A 23476-nucleotide genomic window follows, 5' to 3' on the forward strand; every position below is an offset into this window, starting at 1 on the left:
TCTTGCATTGTTGATGGTTTGTTCAAGCAATATTTAGTGCATAGAAGTATTATAGTATATTTATCCTACTTTCCTGATTAATATTAAATGTGAACTGTGAGTTTGTATGTCAGTTTGCTACATTTTCACACCCTAAACCAATTTTAAAACAGTAATAAATTGTGCATACTAGAGAATTATCTTAATTCTCTGCGTGTGTGAAGTCTGCCAATCTGCATTGGGCCAGTGTGGTGGACTATTGGCCTAACCCCTATCATTCTGAGAGGAGACTCGAGCTCAGTAGTGAGCCGAATATGGGTTGATGATGACGACGAATAAATTGTGGAATAACATAACATTATTAAATCCACTAAGTAAACCAATTTTAAAACTCTGATTAAATTATTTGCTGGATTTTCATATTTTATTACTATTTCAGTTATCCAAAGTCATCCCAAGTTTGTCAAAATTGCTGGAAAACGACTGATAAAGCAGCATCTTGCTCAACTGAAGAACGGAAAATAATTATGTAATAGCGACAAACACTCCAAATCAATGTTGTTTTCCTCGCTGAAATACATTTGTAAATTCATTTATTTACAGTGCTTGTAAACTAAGCCTTGGTTTTGCAAACAAGCACTTTTGAAATAATAAGGTTGACTATTTGTCCATCTCCAGACAGACAGACAGACTTCATCACCAGATAGGAAGACAAGTTCTGCTGAGGAGTGTCAGCAAGAAACTCAACAGTCACTCTTTTTTAGAAAAGTAATACAATATTATAATTTACAATTGTTAACATCATTACAATAATTTCTTCTAGTAGAAGCTGATCCAATGGCCTCCAAGTAGTGGTGTGCACTTCATACATGCATTAAAGTACTGCATATCCTAAGAGTTGTCTTCATTAGTAAATACAGATTTTTCCACTTTGCTTAATTTTATTACTAGTGCATACCCTGACCGACAACCATATGCACGCCACTGCCTGGTTGGTTGGTTGTTTCATTTATTGATTTATTTGTTAAGCTTGTTGGTTACATAAAACAATAAATCTATTCATGTACAGCTTTAATGTTACTTCATCTCCGGTGTACTTTTTGAGCAGTGAGAGTGATAAAATAAAATATTTTTTTTTATGTCTAGCAAACTTTTATTAAAAAAATTATTTAACCAAATCCTTATTTATACATCATATTATCATCTCCATATACTTTTATGGGGGGGCGTAACTGGGTTTCTTGGGCCAAAGTTGTATGGGCTGGTGGACATTCCCCCTACATCTGAATGTTAGTTGTGGTCAACAACGAACGATATTTAAACAAATAATACCTAAATATCGTCTACAATATCGAGTTGTGTGTTCAGTGTGAAAACTATATATACATAAAAGAGAATTAAGACAAAATTGTGCATGTTGCGCTCAGTTTTGTAGCCTATTATTCGGATGACTTTTTGCGGTGCTTTTGTTGGGACGTAACCGCTCTATAGTATAAAATTATCATTGGAAGTAGGTATACCTGGGAGCTACCATGTACAGGGTGTAGTTTTCAGTGACATTGGTGCCGAGCCACAGCGTGTAGGTGAAGGAGACGTTGCGCGCGTCGGAGTCGTTGCTGGAGTGGCCGGTTTGGTACGCCATCTTGAGGCTGCCGTCGCCGCCGTTGCTGTCTGGAAAAGTGTCCTTTATTAGTTCTCTATCATCACTAACAACCCATATTCGGCTCACAGTTGATCACGAGGTTATGTTAATATACACCAAGCTGGTCCAATGCGGATTTACCGTACACACATAGATAATTAAGAAAATTCTCAGGTATTCAGGTTTCTTCACAATGATTTTCCTTTACCGGTTGGACCACCTGATAATTAATTTCTTAAAATATGTTCTGAAAAATGAAATGTTGGAGATGCTAACAATGGACCGGTTACGAACCTTCGCCCTCTGAATTAGAGGCAGACGGTCATATCTACCGCGCTATCACGTACTTATACGTAACGTATTGTTATAAATACCTATTCAAAATACAGTTCTATGAGCCGTGTGCTGTTATTTTTAAATCAAATCAGAAATGAGATTCAAAGAAGTCGCTTCTTGACTTATGTGTCCAGTAGGGTAACTACTTGTATAAATTTTGAAACCCTGGGTCGTCGTTATCAACCCAAATTTGGCTTACTGCTGAGCTCGAGTCTTCTATCAGAATGAAAGGGGTTAGCCTAATAATCCACCAAGCTGGCCCAATGCGAATTGGTAGACTTCACACACGCAGAGAATTAAGAAAATTCTCTGTTATACAGGTTTCCTCACGATGTTTTCCTTCACCGATTGAGACACGTGATATTTAATTTCTTAAAATACACACAACTGAAAAGTTGGAGGTGCATGCCCCGGACCGGATTCGAACCCACACCCTCCGGAATCGAAGGCAGAGGGTCATCATGTTCACAGCTCTATTACGTACTTATAAGTACGTATTTTGAACTATAACATTAGTTATACTAGTAGTTCAAAATACAGTTCTAAGAGCAGTGTGCTGTTGTTTTTAAGTCAAGTCAGACATGAGATTCAAAGAAGTCGCTCCTTGACTGCCTAAGTGTCCATTATGGTAAGTAGTAAGTAGGAGTACATGTAGATAATGACCCTTGGTAAAATCCTAAATACCTAGTGGTTCATGTCGACTATCCAGCAGTTTGTCGCTGCAGTGTGGCGGTCGTACAGCGGCTAGCGAGGCCGGGGTCAGCGCTGCAACCGCTGCAGCGGTCTTAGCTACGTCCCCCCAGCCGCCGTCGGGCTCCTGCCTCTCCAGCAGCCACTTCCTGGCAGCAGGGAGGCTCCAGTGCTGATGGGCGCCGGGACCGTTGTCGGAGTCTTCGAGGGCCTGCATCAGAGATTAATAATCAATTAAGATAATTATTGATTTGTAAGCGTTTATGTTAATAAATTCATAGCCGGCCGCGTGGCGCAGTGGGTAGACCCTACTTTCTGCATCCATGGAAAACATTTTTTTGATGACACAGCTCAGCGAGTCGCGAAACTGAAGTGGCAGCACATAGCTGGGGCAGATAGGGCAGGCTCATAATTAGAAGAGCCGATGGATGTTGGGGTCCCAAGGTGCTGGAATGGCAACCCCGCACCGGAAAGCGCAGTATTGGTCGACCCCCCAATAATAGTGGGGGGTCGACCAACACTGCGCTTCACTGCATATCACTACTACTAAGTAGTAATGATGATGATGATTAAGTATTTATATTATGCAGTATAAAAAAATCCTCAATGCCTGAAGACGAAAGTCTTCGATCAGTGCGTGTTGCCAGTGATGACCTACGTATCCGAGACTTGGTCGCTAACTATGGGCCTTATTAGAAAGCTCAAAGGCACTCAGCGGGCGATGGAGCGAGTTTAGCTTGGGGTTTCTCTGCGTGATCGAATCAGAAATGAGGAGATCCGCAGACAAACCAAAGTCACTGACATAGCTCAGCGAGTCGCGAAGCTGAAGTGGCAATGGGCAGGCCACATAGTTCGAAGAGCCGATGGACGTTGAGGTCCCAAGGTGCTGGAATGGCGACCTCGCACCGGAAAGCTTTTGCTGGTGGCTTCAGCCGTGGCTAGTTACCACCCTACTGACAAAGACGTACCGCCAAGCTATTTAGCGTTCCGGTACAATGTCGTGTAGAAAACGATAGGGGTGTGGATTTTCATCTTCCTCCTAACAAGTTAGCCCGCTTCCATCTTAGATTGCATCATCACTTACCATCAGGTAAGATTGTAATCAAGGGCTAATTTATAAATAATTAAAAAAAAAAAGGGCCGGTCCACCACTAGGTGGACCGAAGACATCAAGCGGGTTGCAGGGAGCCGCTGGATGCTCGCGGCTCGAGGCCTTTGTATTTGGAAGTCCATGCAAGAGAATATCTATCGGCAGTTAATAATGATTATGCTTTACTTTTTATATTAGACAGTAGGTATATAAATGTATATGATAAAATGAACTCTCATAATGTAGTTTACTACGTCACTTACCTGTATAGCGAGTGCAGTAGTGGTGAGAGTTCCAAAGCTTCCGTCCGGATGTTGTTGCCTCGCCAATCCGGCCATGGGGCGACGCACGAAGTGTATGAGACTGCGGTGACGGTGGTCCTGCACCACGCATCGCAGGGCAAGAATTACCATGGAAATTGCGTCTAGAGCAAAACGTATAACCAAATTAGCGAGGAGCATGTAGTACTCAAGATAATACATTAATACTTATAATGAATATGAAAGATTTTTAGATATTTTGTCACTATATAATTCAAGCAACATTTTAACAGGATTCTTCTCTATGTTCATTTGTTAATACTCGTAATAAAAAGCTAGAAACTGAGTCTCTGTTCACAGTTATTTTCGAAATTAGATAGGTACGTAATGAACAAATTTGTATGCGGTTAGAACAGGTAGATTAAACATAGTATAGGACAACATAGGTACCCACTTAGAAGAGAGCTTGAGCGTTAGCTTATATGGTTTTTTGGCAGAAGTAGGGAAAAGTTTTATCCGACAAAATCAGAATTCAGTGAGATTCAGATTATTCAGACAATAATCAGGAGTAATTAAGGTGCACTAGTAATTAAATTTGAAATAATTTTAAAACGTTGACGTCTGGTGGCGGAATAATTTTTTTGCGCAAAGGATCAACCAGGCTGACCAGCGCAGAAATGCAGCCAGTATTCTTGCCACCATTTCACGTGGGCATACTTTGTATAGTTATTAATATAAGTAAATAAGTAATAAGTTCCTTATTGTTCCTTAAAAAAAAAAAAGTCAATGAAAGCAGGTACTTCAGTAGGTATTGTTCAACGATATAGAGACCTTTTTTAAGCCTCTGCAACAGAGTAGCAACACTCACCAAGACTATGATCAGCAGCAGCGTTAGCGATGTCCAGCAGTCGCCTGATATGGCGCCGACGTACATGAGCCGCCGAGGAGCAAGCCGCGAGAGTGGCGTACGCGAACTCCAGATCGTGCGGCGGCTCGCGGTGGAGCAACGTAGCGACCAGGTCCCGCCCGTGGAAAGATCGTGGGTCTTTGCACAGAGCTCCCAGTGCAAGAGTGTAAGCGGCAAGACGGCCGAGTGGCGGTGGTGATTCGTGGTGCCTTGAAAAAAATAAACATTTTGGGCTCATGTACGAGTATATCTAATAAAACATGGCCTCAATTGAGAATCTCCTCCTATTTTTGAAATCGGTTAAAATAAACAAAACAGTTTTAGTTAGGTTATTTAGGCAATTTCTTTTTTGACGGTATTAAGTGTGAGGTTTTGATAGTATATGTACCTGCCTACGAGTAGGTACATATACTAAACTAGCAGACGCCCGCGACTTTGTCCGCGTGGAATTTATTTTTTACAAATCCCTCGGGAACCATGAATTTTTCCGGGATAAAAGTAGCCTATGTGTTAATGCAGGCTATAATATATCTCAATACCAAATTTTAGCTAATTCGGTTCAGTAGTCGAGGCGTGAAAGAGTAACAAACATTCATATCATCAAAGTCATCAGTTTTCGTAAATCTCGATAAAAAATTAATAAAAAGAATAAAAAGTAGCCTATGTGTTAATCCAGAGTACAATATATTTCCAATTTCCAAAAGCTAAATCGCTTCAGTAGCGGCGTTAAAGATTAACAAACATCCAAACATCCATACAAACTTTCGTGTTTATAATAATATGTAGTAGGATATTTATTCACAGTAATTTGCTTACTTTGACATCATGAGCAATATTTCAATATCCATTTGCTTGGCAGACAGTTGCATCTCCAATCCTTGCTGTTCTATTTCTTTGCCAGTGTTATTCGCTAACTGAAACAAAAAGTTATCGACTTTAAGTTACTTTGAATTACAGTGGCGTATCATGCCGTGGAGGGGCCTTGTATCAATATTAGTTGAGGGGCCCAAATTAAGGGTAAAGATTTCTCACAAAAGAAACAAAAATGCGTGCTTAAAATAAAGACAGTGACTTAAACTATGTAAGATATTTCTAACTTTTGGGCGAACGCTTAACCTGGGAAAAGAGATTTTTTTTTACTATTGTAATAGTGTAGTATCTATTACAATAGTAGTAGTAGTATATATGTAATACTATAGTGTATATTCTGAAGTGAAAACTCAATAGGCAGATTTTATGTTTTTTTTTGGGAAGCACCAAATTAAGTGAGATTGTGGATTAAGTAGGTACATTTTACTAATTTTTGCTATCCCACGTAAGGGTCCTTGTAGTCAGCCCCTTATTATTAATACAGCTGATACGGCGGTAGCTACACCCCTGTTGAATTATTTAAATATAAATACAGCAAAGTTTTGCGTTACGTAATGCAGAAATTAATTTTCATATTACGCAAATCTCCACAGTACACCTAGCTATTATCGTAATAAACCGCAAAATATGATAAAATAATTTAAGCACGTGAAAATTTAATGAAGAGATCTCACAGCATAGGTAAGTACGAGTATCTACTAAATGAAAATGGATTTAAAATATTAAACGTCTACTTTGAGGAGGTTGAAGAACGGATTATGAAAACTGCATATTCGTTAATTTTGCGCCGTCAGATTATCTTTAATAATTAACGAGTAGAAATTCAGTTTCAAAAATAATCCACAGATCCACTTGTTAAGCTCGTCATTAATATCAAAATGTTAAAATATTCAAAGGGGTTCGAACTCTATGTTTAGAAGCCGGCATGGCAAGACGCAATTTTGATTTTGTTTTCACAATTCCACACAATCTCATTATCGTTAAAAGGCTTTGTATATTTTCTCAAAAGAAACCAATTTAGTGTAGCGGATTTACGTTTGTATCAAGTTGAATTAAATAAGATAGAGCTTTTTTTGTTTCTGTCGTTAGCTAAGATGATAGCTGTATCTTTGTATCTTAGCCTTAGTCAGTACCTAGTTTGATTCAAAATTCATTTATTTCAAGTAGGCTCAGTTTACAAGCAGTTTTGATACGTCAGTTAACTATTTGTAAAGATTCTACCACCGGTTCTGAAGGCAGGTTCTGCTGCGAAGAAACCGGCAAGAAACTCAACAGCTCTTTTAAAAAAAATCATACAATATTAGAATTTACAATTGATGACAACATTACAATTTCTTATAGTTTTACTTCCTGTGTGAAGGTGGAAGCTGATCCAACGGCCTCCAAGCATCTTTATCATTAAGGAACTCATCAATGGATTAAGGAACTCATCAATGGATTGTTTGTACCTATTACTAATACAACGTAGCAATACTGCCAGCCTTCTGGGCAGTTTACCAATAAACCTCGAGTCGGACGAATTCTACGACGCCTAAGTCTTTAGATATAATTTAAATTTAGTATATTTCTTTTTTTTGTAATATGTAGTTAATATAATAGCTGTAGGTAGTTCAGTTAAGTTAAATACGTAATAGGTACGTATATTTATTATTGTTTGTTATTTATAAATTCATCATCATCATCATTATCAAGCCATTTTCGGCTCACTGCTAAGCTCGAGTCACCTCAGAATAAGAGGGGTTAGGCCAATAGTACACCCAGCGCCGGCCCGAAGTAGATTTTAGAATGAAGCGGGTTCCAATTATGGCGCCTCTTCTGTTTGCTCCTAATAATAATAATATATACCTATACCAATTGTGAGTGCAAAGTAAGTATGGAAGTGAAAATCTCGACCATACTCTGAAGTGACCAACGTTCTTTACCATTTAGGCGCCCTCTAGGATTTGGCGCCTGGAGTTCGCCATATGAGCGGGCCGGCACTGCGTACACCCAGACTTCACACACGCAGAGAATTAAGAAAATTCTCTGGTATGCAGTATGCAGGTTAATCACGTTGTTTTTCCTTCACCGTTTGGCACACGTGATATTCAATTACTTAAAATTAACTAACAATAACACACACATAATTTGATTATGTGTGTACTTATATTTTGTTGAATATTTTTTTTAAAAACAAGTACCTGTAACGTAAGCATGACATGGTGAGTGTCGTTGCCCCATCCCCAGTCCGGCTGTCGGTTCTGCAGCAGGTACTGCAGGGCTTTCTGGATAGCCTGACCTTCGTTCAACGTCTCCGTCTCCCAGGCGACCGTGGTAGGCGCCGCTGTGGTGGTCGCTGGCCGAGTTGTTAGAGTACTCGGCGGTTCCGTTTCTAGAAAACAGATTGAGATAACATGAGACAAGACAACACACACGTGGAAAATATCTGTGTGATGAACATGGGTGTTTACCAGTGTCTGGGTGTATTTGTGTATTTATAGTAGTATATCAATCACACTAATATTCTAAAGGCGAAAGTGTGTGTGTAAGTGTGAAAGTGTATAAGTGTGTAAGTATGTTTGTTCCTCTTTTATGCTGCGGTTACTGAAGCGATTTTACTGAAATTTGGAATAGAAATAGATTTTAACACAGAGGCTACTTTTCATCCCGGAAAAATCCATGGTTCCCACGGGATTTGTGAAAAACTGATTTCCACGCGCTAGTGGGTAATAAGATTTTATCATCAATATATGATATAGTGTGATTAGTGTGATAATAGAGGCTATAAGGTTACTTTGGGGCTAATAATAGTGATGAGTATTGTGTAAGTATATATTAACAATTACTCGGATAAAAGAAAGGCTACAGTAACGTAGTAGCGTATTTAGTAGGTACGCTTCTCACTGCAAAAATGCTGGACTTAAAAATATAAAATAATTAATTTCATGAGATTTCGTGTGAAATTCTGTTTTTTAAAAACTCCATGGGGTTTTCTGGGAATCAAAGTTAGCCTATATGTTGCTCAATAACCTCCCCTATATACCAGTAAAAGTCCAGTTAAAATCGGTCCAGCCGTTCTGGAGATTAGCCCGGACAAACACATAGAAGAAAATTAAAAAAAAGCTTGATTATGTTTTTCTATCGTTCAAATAACACGATAATAATAACGATAAGTACTTGAGAAAATATACTTATTTTGAAATCCCAGAGACTCTTAAATTACATTTATATGTATTGATTTTAAAACAGACTGTTTCATACAAGCTCATACAAGTTATTATATAAGCGCCATAGTGACGTCCATTTATATTATTTTAGTGATTTTATGGATTTTATACTAACCAGTTTGGCCATAGACCATCCCGAAGAGCAACACCAAAGCGACGACCGTAGACATGTGATTTTTCACCATCATGACTGAAAAACAAACACAACTTTTAGAAAATAATATGTTGTATAGGTTTAGACAGCGCATTAAATCGTGGGAAATTTCTGTATTTTGTACACATATTATTCGTAAACAGTTTGTCTGCCAATCTAGAACGCACTAATTAATTTCTTAAAATGCACACAAATGAAAAGTTGGAGGTGCATGCCCGAACCGGATTCGAGCCCACACCCTCTGGAATCGGAGGCAGAGGTTATGTCCACTGGGCTATCATTATTAACCCATATTCGGCTCACTGCTGAGCTCGAGTCTCCTCTCAGAACGAGAGAGGTTAGGGCAATAGTCCACCACGCTGGCCCAATGCGGATTGGCAGACTTCACACACGCAGAGAATTAAGAAAATTCTCTGGTATGCAGGTTTCCTCACGATATTTTTCCAGCACCGTTTAAGATACGTGATATTTAATTTCTTAAAATGCACACAACTGAAAAGTTGGAGGTGCATGCCCAAACCGGATTCGAGCCCACATCCTCTGGAATCGGAGGCAGAGGTCATATCCACTGGGCTATTACGACTCTCAATCTTATTATGATGAGGAAAATATTATTAAAAAAGATACGTTTTACACTTGTAACTTTTAAACTTTCTATCTTCCAAAGCTACGATAGCCCAAACTACCGTACGCTGACAATCTTGTCATCATCATTATCATCATCATCATCATCATCATCATCATCATCATCATCATCATCATCATCATCATCATCATCATCATCATCATATCAGCCGATAGACGTCCACTGCAGGACATAGGCCTTTTTAGGGACTTCCAAACATCACGATACTGAGCCACCAGCATCCAACTGGTTGAGCTATGTCGGTGATTTTGATTTTTCTGCGGATCTCCTCATTTCTGATTCGATCACGCAGAGATACTCCTAACATATATAGCTCGTTCCATCGCTCGCTGTGTGACTCTGAGCCTTCTTATGAGTCCCATAGTTAGCGACTAAATCTCGGATCCATAGGTCACCACTGGCAACATGACAATCTTTTAACCTTCCTAAAATTAGGTATGTCTGGCTGTCGCAGACTCTCGGTTCATACGTTCCCGTACTGAAAGTACCTACTCGTGGCACCACGTGAAACATTGGGGGTACGCCAAGGTGAGTACGTGTCGCCTATTTAATATTTATATCGCTTGAATATGTATGAGCACGACTATCGTTTATTCTTGTTCTCACGTGGAGCTGCGGAATGGGCGTTTTGTTCCGAGAGCTGGTCGACATTTTTGGGTAGGTAGTGAGGCAATACTTGTCTTGTACTATACTATACTATAGTAAACCTAAACAGATATGGGGACCTGGCCTGGGAAATAAAGGCTTTTTATTTTGCAAAAATCACCCCTAACATTTTTTTTGCAAAAATATCCTTCAAGCAATCCAAATATTTTATAGCTTTAAACTGAAAATTTAAGGAGTAAAAAAGTTAATAAGTTATTTAGTCATCTCTTTGACTTTGAAAACTATTTTTCAAAATAATAAAACAAATCCGCTTTGATCATTGACATTTTAAATTAATTAAATCCTCAAGGTTTTTTTTTGAACAAAAACTAATATTTTCCAACCAGATTTCCAATTCTGGGTTAGGATAGTACAGGGGGCTTAGTACGACCTTTTATAAAACCATCATGATATCTGTGCATCATATTTAAGGCCGTAAGTAATGTTAACTCAGTACGAATTGAGTGAATGAAATGCATCGACCATGTACAGAATAAAAAAAAATGTAGAAACATTATGAAATTGCTACGGATTTAAGAACTTGTAACTAAGTGCTTTGAAGGTAGAAGCACAGAAAGAACAATGTCCACCATCTCTCGGACTATTTACTGAACATCTATTTAATATTTTAATGCCATAAAAGGTGCTTAAAACCGGCTAATCTGCGTGCAATAGCTTAATATGCTTATTCGGTATATTCAGTTTTGAATTACAGTTTTAATTTATCCAGATTAATCTTAATGTTCTTTTTCTTTTGGCCAATATATATTTTGTTGCAATTGCTATATAAATGGGCATTTATCAAAGAACTATTTATTTAATTTTGTGATAATGTAAAAGGAACTTAAAACTAGCCAATTAACTAAGTAACATCTTATTAAGATTCTCCGGGTTCTCCGCGCCCAGACTGTGCGGAAGATTTTGTTTTATATAAAATCTTTTTAAGAAAAATATTCAACCGACGAGTAAAAAATAACATCGTATGTGCTACCTTTTGATCACTTTGAAGGTGGTGCCAAGCCAGTGGTGTATTAATTAAAGCCGTTTCTGAAAGAACCACGAGAAACAACTGTCTCAAATACCTAAAACTTTATGATTTAAATTTTAAATTTAATGCATCACTGTGTTGACACCGCCTTCAATGTGATCAAATGGTAGCACATACAATGTTATTTTTCGCTTTTTAGTTTATATTTGTAATTTTGAAGTCGGTTGATTTTTTTTCTTAAAAAGATTTTATTTTACTGTTTTTAGTGTGTCCTAGTGAACGAAAGCACCACAGTAGGGCAATTTCGTTACTTTCAGTTTAACACAAAATTAAAAAACCGATTTTCATGAAAATTAAATGGGACCAATCTGGAAGTATACTATTTCAAAAAAAAGAGTAATTTTCAAAATTGGTAAAGAAATGATGAAGTTATGAGGTAACAAACATTAAAAAAATAAAAATCCTTCTTTTTTTTGAAGTCGGTTAAAAATTATAGACATAAAAAGTAGTAAAAATGATTGGTGAGTAAAAATGAATGTAAAATGACGCAAAAAAGTATTCGTCAACCGTTCTCTCTAATTTGGCTAACGCACTTCCGTGCGTCTCAAACAATCTTATTATTACTGAATATAATAAACATGTCTATTTTCTAGAACATGCCCCCTTTAACGATGACAACTATTAAACAATTACAGTGATATCAAAGTTCACCCTTAAAACTAATGATGTTACAATTTTTCCTCTAACGAAACGTACTTGTAATGCGCCGGTGGAACAGTCTCCCCTTTTAATGAGAGAACTAGAGTTGTCTACACAACTGTACCTATCCTAGAAAAGTTCTACATAGACATCTATTTTTCCAGTTTTGTGCTCAATGAATTTGAGTGTAGTGAAGCTAAGAAGATTTTTTGCATATAGGCAGTTTAGATGCCTAGAAACTCTAATCAAATTTTCATTTGTGAAAAAAAATCTCGTAATTGTAATATTTTTATAAAACAAAATTGTATTTTTATCACGTCACCGCAAACGCAAATCATAAACTGTGACGTCATTCGCTACAAGGCATCGGTTTGTGATTGAAACGCCAATCACGCTGTGACAACACCTCACATTAGCAACACAACACATTAGCAATTGATGTCATTCATAGAGATCTATGAATGACATCACTTGCTAATGTGTTGTGTTTCGGCGGCAAAAATTTCACGTTTTTTCATTTATATTAAATTTTTTACTGGTTATTATTAACGGGACAAAATAAAATATAGCTTATCATACTTCCATAATTCAGTTTAAATACTGTTTACAAAAGAAGCAAGTAGCTTATTAAGATCATCATCATTAACAACCCATATTCAGCTCATTGTTGAGTACGAGTCTCCTTTCAGTAGCCCAATAGCCCAATACGTATTGGCAGACTTCACACACGTAGAGAATTAAGAAAATTCGCAGCTATGCAGGTTTCTTCATAATGTTTTTTATGTAGCGTTTGAAGCATGTTTTAATTCATGCCGTTTACATTACAAAATTTTTGTGGAAACCAGAAACGGCTTTAATTAAAACACGACACTGGAATGGCACCGCCTTCAAACTGATCAGAAGGTAAGATGTTATTTTTTGCTTTTTAGTTTAGGTTAATTTGGTAAAATGTACGCTCCGGACCGGATGCCTCGAACTCGAAGATAGAGGTCATATCCACTGTGATAGCCCAGTGGATATGACCTCTGTCTTCGACCTTAAACAACAACCTTAAAATCCCATAAAAAGGATTAATTCACGCCATTTTAAGAGCTCGATTCGCATCTCAATGTTCTCTCGTGTTACAAAGACAATTTATCTTTTCGAACACTGGCGGGTGTGTATGAGCCTTGATTGATGAACTTCTTTTAGGGAACTGTCGTCTTCGTATATTTTATTAATGGCATAATAGATCTTATTATGGTTACAAACATTATTCCTAGATTTTTTTGTTGAGTACACCTACAGACTTTACATTGACATATATCTATCTAATGTTAGAAATAGTAGTTTGGGACCGATATGACGTCTCTCGATCTCGTGTTATCTTGTACCGAAAGTTGGTGGCGTAGAATAGTAGTAATAGTAGAAATTAAGAAAGGGATAGCGATCAGTTGGTGGGAACTTTTGATATAAGGCGCTCGTCGTCCGGTCGGCTTCAGTGTGCTCGTAGTGTTCGAGCCGTCCGCATTACTTGTTGTGTAATTCTTTATGGGTTTATCGACGTCTTTAACCCTACACACAACGTTCAGTTACTGAGCAACATATAGGCGTATAGTAAAAAACTGAATTCCACGCGGACGAAATTGCGGGCGTCCGCTAGTATAGATAAAAAGCTATTCCCGTATTAGATTTCTTTTTAAAGACCATCTATCTATTTGTGCAGCGATTCTCGTTGTGTGCTAGTTGATAGATCAATCACTGTTGTCCAAGAGGTGAGTTTCTTGTACCTAGATTGAGATGCTTTGTATAATTTCAAATTGAAAATCTTGATGTTTGTCCGCGATGGCCAATATCTATTTTTCAAACCCCTAAATCCTAGGGTAGGGTGGTGGTAGGGTAGGGGTATGATATAGGGATAGGGTAGGGTAGGGGTAGGGTAGGGGTAGGGTAGTGGTAGTAGGTTTATGGTATAGGGATAGGGTAGGGGTAGGGTAGCGGTAGGGTAGTTGTAGGGTAGGGTAGGGTAGGGGTAGAGTAGAGGTAGGGTAGGGGTAGGGTAGGGGTAGGGGTAGGAGTAGGGTAGTGTAAGGTAGGGATAGGGAAGAAGTGCAAATAAATAAATTAATAAGTCAAAGCGAAGCTTAAGCGGGTCCTCTAGTATTTAATGGATATGTATACGACCAAGATGAAAGATAAAACGCATCGGTGCTGGTCTTATGATGCATACCTTTGGACAAAATTATAAACATTTGTCAGTAATTCCTAAACACAAAAAGGTATCTGAAGAAAAGCTTGAATTTATTTATCTCAGCAAATACTTTAGTACTGCTTGTTAGAGCATTTTTAAATATATATGAAATATTAATTACTTGTACGTCTTTCTTTGGCGTTGATTTAATTATACTGTAGCGATACACGCTGATTGCGATCGTGGAAAGCAATATTTTCGCCTCTCAATGACGAAAACTCCGTAGCTCATTAACATCGGCATAATTTATGTAGATTCCAGGTGACAATTTTCCGTCTGCTGCACTAATTGAAAATCCCGTCAACGCAAAAAACAGACAGGTTTACTGTGAGAAAGAACCTGTACTAAGGCAGGTATACATTGGCAACACGCCAATCTACTACGTCACGATATGCATTACCAATCAGTTACGAGTATTTTATTGATTCTATGACAAGTTAGTTCTTGACTACGATATCACCTATAGTGACAATACATTCTTGAATGCCCAGTGCCCGTGATAGCCCAGTGGATATGACCTCTGCCTCCGATTCCGGAGGGTGTGGGTTCGAATCCGGTCCGGGGCATGCACCTCCAACTTTTCAGTTGTGTGCATTTTTAGAAATTAAATATCACGTGTCTCAATCGGTGAAGGAAAACATCGTGAGGAAACCTGCATACCGAAGAATTATCTTAATTCTCTGCGTGTGTGAAGTCTGCCAATCCGCATTGGGCCAGCGTGGTGGAGTATTGGCCTAACCCCTCTCATTCTGAGAGGAGACTCGAGCTCAGCAGTGAGCCAAATATGGGTTGATGACGATGACGACATTCTTGAATCCATCGTACTATCCTTTTCCACGAGCTCTGTCACAAAATGCTTTCATCATAATCATATCAGCCGATGGACGTTCAAGATATAGGCCTTGAGCCGCCTGCCATTCAGCCAATCCCTGCGACTCGCTTGATGTTGTCAGTCCACCTGGTGATAGGTTGACCAATACTGTGCTTTCTAGTGCGGGGTCGTTATTTCAGCACCTTGGGACCACAACGTATAGACGTTGTGGTCCCAAGGTGCTTCTTGCAAATTCTTTCAGTGTTAGATAGCCTATTAATTGATTATGAAACACGGCTAAAACTCACGTGATATTACGTCGGAGTATGTTTGGATCGTGCCGCGATGCAAGAACCAGCTCATGACTAAGGGCCCCGTATGGGTTCGAAACTAGTCGGGCATAGTCCGACGTAATATCACGTGAGTTTTAGCCGTGTTTCATAATCAATTAATATGAATAACACTCACGATAGTTTAAATTCTAAGATAGCCTATTTATCGAGGAAGGCTATAGGCTATATATAAATTATCCCCGTGTTCCTACGGGAACCGAAACCGTGAAACCGCGCGGCGTCAGCTATATTATATATAAGATACTGAGTATGTCTAGAAGATATTGAGTTAGTTATCATTATCTACATTTTAAAAAAGCTAGAGTGATGAGATTCCACTTCAACTTTTAATTATAAACAAACTGTAGATATAAAATCTAAAAACACAATTAAAATCCAACCGCGGTTGGAATAAGGTCGTCGAATTGTTTGCTCCCGCATCGCATCCACTTGCGATATCGGCGCCTTGTTAATTTGAACGAGTTTACTATACGCTTTAATTCCCGCATACAATCTGCTAACAAGCTAACAAAGTAACAGTGTTTTCAGACGGAAACGTGCCGATTAGGGTGGCTCGGCAGACGGAAAATTGGCTTCACTTTCTATCTTACGGACTTTCATTTTCATAAAATTATAATTATACTAAAATCCTTACGAATATTAATCACGGCTAATATAGACAGAGACGTGATAGTCCAGTGGATATGACCTCTGCCTTCGATTGCGTAGGTTGTGGGTACGCATCCATTTCGGGGCGTGCACTTCTAACTTTTCAGTTGTATGCTTTTGCACAAAAGGTGAAGGAAAAACATCGAGAGAAAACCTGCATATCAGAGAATTATCTTGATTCTCTGCGTGTGTGAAGTATGCTAATCCGCATTGGGTCAGCGTGGTGGACTATTGGCCTAACCCCTCCCATTTTGAGAGAAGACTCGAGCTGAGTGAGCCAAATATGCGTTGATAATGATGATGCTTATTATGCAGTTATGTAGCATGTCTGTTTGAAAGCATTGTTGTTTGTTTAACGACAGGCATATGAGCTAGATGGACATAGTGCAGCACTTCATAAGACTTGTGTTTTTATATAACTAGTAGCTGACGGTTTTAGCCGCGTGGTTTTCGTTCCCGTAGGAAAACAGGGATAATATATAGCCCATAGCCTTTCTTGATAAAAAGGCTATCTAACACTGAAATAATTGTTCAGATCGGACCAGTAGTTCCTGAGATTAGCGCGTTCAATCAATCAAACAAACAAACTCTTCAGCTTTATATATTAAGTATAGAGTATAGATAAATTAAATAAGAAAATAAATACTGTAGCTTAGTAAACAATTCATTACTTATTACTGGGTACTCTAAAAATAAGACACTTGCAAATACAACAGGACGCATATTAATAAGTAAGTCTCAAATCATATCTTAAGTAGGTAGTGCAAGTACCTAAGTCTCTAAAACGTGGCCGCGCTAAAAGCGTTCCGAAATCCAAATGAGCTTAAGCATATTAAAATGAAGGGCTTGATATAATTCACGTTGCGAGCTGGTGACGATTTCCCGTCTAGCGCACTAATTGAAAAGCCCGCCCGCCGCAGCGACCCGTGAAATGCTTGGTTACGGTAAACGTAACGTGATTTTGATGGCGATGAGCGTGGCTCGGCGAAATTTGCAACATTTACACCTCCGCGACTTCATTCCACCATTACGTGTCACTTATTTAGATATCACGTATCATGAATTTGTTCGGGGAAGTTCTAACGCCAAGCAATGCTGTATGTGTTTTAATGGAGGTCAATGATGTTAGAAGAAAAAAGAGGTAGATAGGTTATACGCGGTCCGCAAGTGGCACGTTCAAACTGCTAATTAGCAAACCTGAGCTTAGTCACCGCATTGTCATCGCGCTGTTGACAACGCCGCTGTAATAATTTTTGTGTGCCAGTTGTAAACATCGAATGAGGTTTAAGTAACTTATCTAGGTACTTCTTCTTTCTTCTAACATCATTGACTGAGGGTTATAAATCATATGTTCCTAGCATAGTTAAATACGACAGCCAGTAATAGAGTTTGGACTGGCTGAGATTCTATGTACGCCTACTGATAACTCTTCGTGGATGACAACTCTGATACTGACTGTTAACTCTACGGTAGCCAGTTATGGAGTTTGGATTATGGCGGCCTATAGAAGGGAACAGGTTTCAAGAGATCTTCAACTGTCCAAGCATAAAGCATACGTACACAAAAAGAAAAACATTATACAAAACGGTCGGTGGATTCATGAAGACAGATTAAAATACAGCACCTAAATATAGCATAGCTCCCAAGTTAAATATTATTTGAGATTATCCGAAGTAGGTAAATATGAAAAGCGGGCGTTAATATTGCGGTTTCATTTTGTAACGGAAGAAAATTGAAAGAAATTGCCAACAATTTTGTTCCACCACTTGGAAAATTCCCATTTCACTCGTAACGTATGCAAACGTGTTTATCGACACGAGTATTATGTAAAATATGCATTAGAACATCACTCGCCCAGCTTTGAAATGAAAGGACAATTTGCATTTTTACCAGAAACTTTTTGCCTATGGCATTCACGTTTTTCTCGCAATATTTTCCTTTTGGATAAAATGTAAACTTCCCAAGAAATGTCAAAAAAGGGCGTTTTAGAACTGTTAATTTTGTCCCTAAAAGACTTGTGTTGATAACTAAAACGCAAGAAGTTCTTTTGTTTTCCGAACCCTATTAGTGGTCGGCCTTTTAAATACAAACACATAATAACTTAAATTTCTAAAATGCTCGTAATATAATTCTATCCTTTCGAAAAGTAACAGTGAGAAAGATTAGCTCAACTTAGATACTTTCTGTACATACAGAATACTGTCATCAGGATTTAAAATTACTGACCCTCTTCTTCCAAGTTTTGAAGAGGAAGATGAGCTTCCTAGCGTGATCCCACTAGGTGAGTTCTGGTTTTCGGCATAAACTATCCCACATTGTCCGATCTCGGGCATCCGATTTCTGATTTTGTTGTTTTTCATGATGCTGTTAGCAATGTTTAGCCTGCGTTTTCTGTGGCGTCCTTAGGCTCAGCTCCATGGACTGTGATGTTTTGATCCATAATGTAATCTATAGTGGATTTGCATGCTAAATGATTATTATAATATCATCATCATCAAGAAACCGCTATGAAGCGATATACATCAACGAAAGCGCCTTTTTCTTACGTCTTTTTTATCTTTTATTAGTCTGTTAGATTGTTCGTTTCCTTGTTTTGTGGTGAACAAATAAATCATCATCATAATAATCAGGCGATGGACGTCCACTGCTGAACATAGACTGATTTGAAGGACTTCCAAACAATACGGTTTTATGATGCCGATGCGATAATATAGATCTTGAAACGTTTGTAGTAAACGCAGAACTATGAAGAGATATCTCCAGACTCTATACTTGTAAATGGTTTATAAAGTTTAACGAGCTAGCGCCAGTTGCCAGCGGTAGAAGATTTGATATTTCGCAGGAAATATCTCGAACCCTCAGGGAAATGTATACGATAGATATGGATGGCGTTCGGCGGATGACCTTTCCGTTCAATCGGCCGCCATATTTCTTTTTTCAAGCACGTTCGGAATCCTTGATTCTTATCATTTCGGTATTACGCGATAGGTTTTTAATAAATATGGTAGGTTAAATATAGTTTAAGGAACATTTTAGGATATTTCTTTTAACGATTATAAGTCGAGCTGGACTAAGTTGGGAACATAAATTATGGTCTAGGACCCAGTGGTGTAGCTAGGTAACAAAGGGCCCTGGTTAAAATATAAAAATGGGGCCCTACTACTATCTAAATAGCAAACTAAAATAATTTCTCATTATAGAATGATTAGCCGATATCCGATATCTATAGATTTGACATGATTTACTGACGGAGATCAATATGCGTAGTACCATAGGTACTCGTACCGGCACCGACGTTTAAATCTATGATTGGTACTAAAATCAAATAAAATTGAACCACTTTATAGACCAGCATTAAAAAGTTTATTGACATTAGCTTAGACATTAGAGCAGTTTTCCTATATTTCTGTATAGTAAGATAGAGAAAGATTGAAACGAATTCGAAACGTACACTGTCGGGTTATTAAAATATCGTAATCTACTACTAGTAGCTGGTAGGTATTTTTATGTTTCCGTCACATTTTCACCCTCGTTACGTCCCTGTCCTCCGCTGTATAATCTGCGCCCAAGACTAGAGATTCATACCCTGCACTTTTTTACAGTGTACGTCTAAACTTATATAAGGCACATACGTTTTTTGCAGTATTAAAGTTGTCGTCGGTTTTATGAAAAACGTATATGTCAGTATTCGTTAAGACGTATACCGTAAAAAACTTGCAGGACAATGCCTTGTGAATCCCTTAGGTTCCTTTCCCCTGCCGTCTAACTGCTATATACAGATGATGAAGTCTGATGGATGGATTACTGCGCAGAGGTTTGTACATGCATTAGACAAATTACGATTGGGATTTAAGAGTATTCCTTCATTATGCGATTTGATGTCCATTATCCAGATCCGAATATAAGTTTTCTGGATTAAAATCATATATCAAATTAAATATATCTATTAACAATTGATTGTCTAAAATTTTCAACTGTGAATATGATTCATTAATATATTTTTTTAACTTATCACTGATTTGGTTAATAGACAAATTCCATACCAATCGAGCAAAAGCATGAAGCATATCAAATATGCAAACGTTAGTAGTAAAATAGGCTGATAATAATGATGAAGAGTAGAAAAAATAAAGAGTACGACAACAACTATAATTAAACTAAAATATGCTTAGAGATGATGATGGAAAGCTTTAAATTAATAAAAAATACCCGCCAAAGTCATCCAGACGATGTTGATAGCAAATTCTAGTTTATTACAAAGTCATACAGGCGCCGACATAAATTAAGTTTCCCGAAAATTGCTGTGAATAAATTGTGAGGGGATGCTGTCGCCCTCAATCTTATACATCCATTATATTAAACGAGCAATGTTTGCCTCATACCTGTGTCTACGCGATTACATGCAGTAAACTCGGTATTGTGGATTGCTATAATTATTTTTGCGGTCACTGAACTTCTGACGTCTTTTTGCGTCCATAATGGGTATTCAAATAACGGATGATTACAAAATTGGAGGATACAATTTGTTACTGATAGATGTACCTACTTATTATTATAACTTCAGAGACTTGGTCGTTACCCAGGCATCAAAATACTTGGACCTTGCTCACGAGATTACCTCCATGTGGAATGTTGAGTCAACTTTTATTGTTCCGATAGTTGTTTCAGTCGATGGTCTTATAGCGAAAAGTTTAAGAAGCTTTCGCTTAACTGTTGGATCAAGAGTCGGATACAAAAGGCAGTGATTCTTGAGACGGCGCGTACGGTGAGGAGGTTCCTCACTCTGGACCCCTGACCACCGGTTGCTTGGGCACTCAAATACTATGTTTTTAATAGTGTTTTGTATATTTTGTATGTATAACATTGTTAAAAATTAAAAAAAAGGAGAAACAAATAAATGAGAAAAAAACTTCCGAGACTTGGTCATTAACTATGAGCCTCATAAGAAGGCTCAGAGTCAAACAGCGGGCGATGGAACGATGCTATGTTAGGAGCTATGTTAGGAGTATCTTTACGTGATAGAGTTAGAAATGGGGAGATCCGCAGAAGAACCAAAATCACCGACATAGCTCAACGAGTTGCGAAGCTGAATTGGCAATGGGCGGGGTACAAGTGCTGATGTGCTGGAATGACGACCCCGTACTAGAAAGCGCAGGTGGACTGACGACATCAAGCGAGTCGCAGGGATTCGCTGGATGCGGGTGGATGGATCAGTATCGTGATGTTTGGAAGTCCCTACAAAAGGCCTATGTCCTGCAGTCGACATCCACCGGCTGATATGATGATGATGATGAACTATAACTAAACAGCTTCTACTAAATAATCGCAAATAACTCCAATGTAAAAAAATCTGTTCACACCATGCTAAGCATGTAAAACTCGACGAAAAGTGTAGGTAGATGAACATACAAAATTTATCCTTGTTATATGTACCTACTTATGTTATATTGTGATGAATTGTTACCCAAATGAAACCCAAATGAAATGAAAACCTCGACACATAATAAAATTATGTGAGAAATGAATCAGAGCCAAGTGTTATAAGGTTTTTTTTTGTAAATATCGCAAGCATCCCTACATTACATAAACAAAAAGGTCGTATAATGTGGCATAAAAACTGATAGACTTTACGCACGCGCGCGAAATACACACTTTTCGTTTATTATTTATACTAAGCCCAAGAGTTACAAATTTATGGCTCCGTGTCGCAAGTTTCTTAGAGTTTTTATTACGTAGGTATTTCTTTATAGATAAAGTTATCAAAACTTTCTAGGTAAAGAAATACTTTTAGTTTTTTAGGCAAATTGTTTCAAACAAGGTTACAACAAACCTATTTTGTACGAAAAGTTTTTTTATAAAGCCAATTTTTTAAATGTGAATAATATTTCCTTTTTCTAACAAGTTCGCATGCTTCCATCTTAGATTGCATCTCTTGCTGACATCCGATTATTATCCCACTTCTGATATTACAATACAGAAGTGGTGTTATAATAATTAAATAAACAACGCGAGAATACATTAAATATTACAATCTATTCATCAAGTCAATTAATTAATTAACGAAACATGATAGTTATTTTTAACACCACAGACCATAACTAATCACTTACATTCTATACTCCTCTATTATCTTTGGTTGGCTCTGAGTTACCGGCGTAAATATATCTAACAAGGTGAGATTGAAAGGTCAAAAAAATCTCTTCCCCTGTGTCGTAAAAACTGTGATTATAAGTCGGTAAGACAATAGTTCAAGTGAAGAGAATTAAAATCTCGGGCTATAAAATATTACCTGTGTTTTTTTTAAAGAAATTTTCAGTAAAACAGAGTTGTATTGTTACACCTTCGTACCTCGTGCCATATTATGCCATGTGTCTAGGTTATTACCACTATACGAGTACCAAGGAGTTATTATCATCTTAGACACCTCGCATATCGGGGTAAACGCTCAATATTCCTTCATCTATATCTATAGGTCAGACTGGCCTCATCAATATTAACAACCCATATTCGGCTCACTGTTGAGCACGAGTCTCCTCTTAGGATAAAAGGGGTTAGGTCTTACTCCACCACGCTGGCCCAATGAGGATTAGCAGACTTCACACACGTAGAGAATTTTTGAGGCACGTGATATTTAATTTCTTAAAATGCCCATAACTGAAAAGTTGGAGGTTCAAGCCCCGGATCGGATTCGAACTTATGCCCTTCAAACCGAATGCAGAGGTCATATCCACTGGGCTATCACGGCTCTAGCTTTAGTGGGCTTTTAAAACCAAATTGTATATCATTACGTAAGATAATAAACGTTAATATTAGCTCATAATACCATATTGTACATATATCTATTATCGTTTCATTGTTCGTCGCTTATCTGAAGACATACAGTTTGTGCATCACTGTTGACGCTACACAAACACTATCTCAGAGATGCTTTGTCATTTGTGTGCGAAATTGCACGCGTCGATAAGCATGCCAATTTGAACGTGACATCTTGAAACGTAGACAGAGAAGTAATAGACAACTGATAAGACAAAAGATATATTATTTAGGCATCCTAAAACATTTTTAAGTTAAAGTGAAGAAGTGTTGGTCGACCCGACCCCCCACCGGGTAGTCTGACGACTTCAAGCGAGTCGTCAGTCCAGATGTTTGGAAATCCCTACAAAAGGCCTATGACCTGCAGTGGACCTCCATTGGCTGATATAAATTAATTAGTTATTTTAAATTTGCAACAAGTTTAGGCTGTAATTTCGTTTTAACAATACGTAATTAATATTCTAGTTTGGATCGTTGTTATACTCATATAGAAATATCAAATCGCCTTG

At 38.0% G+C, this 23476-nt stretch overlaps 1 protein-coding gene across 1 annotated transcript in view; it reads right to left on the reverse strand.

The window, feature by feature from the left end:
• Positions 1-23476, reverse strand: part of LOC112042817 (uncharacterized protein CG3556) — a 74661-nt gene that overhangs the window by 4040 nt on the left and 47145 nt on the right. Inside the window, exons 2-8 of the mRNA XM_024077989.2 lie at positions 9096-9170; positions 7955-8145; positions 5721-5818; positions 4866-5113; positions 4001-4161; positions 2642-2858; positions 1500-1650 (exon numbers count right to left, since the gene is read on the reverse strand). Of these exons, the coding sequence (XP_023933757.1) occupies positions 1500-1650; positions 2642-2858; positions 4001-4161; positions 4866-5113; positions 5721-5818; positions 7955-8145; positions 9096-9168 (1139 nt within the window). The 5' untranslated portion in view covers positions 9169-9170. The remainder of the gene's footprint in view (positions 1-1499; positions 1651-2641; positions 2859-4000; positions 4162-4865; positions 5114-5720; positions 5819-7954; positions 8146-9095; positions 9171-23476) is intronic.

The sequence above is a fragment of the Bicyclus anynana genome, chromosome 8 (genome assembly GCF_947172395.1).
Source record: "Bicyclus anynana chromosome 8, ilBicAnyn1.1, whole genome shotgun sequence".
Taxonomy (NCBI): domain Eukaryota; kingdom Metazoa; phylum Arthropoda; class Insecta; order Lepidoptera; family Nymphalidae; genus Bicyclus; species Bicyclus anynana.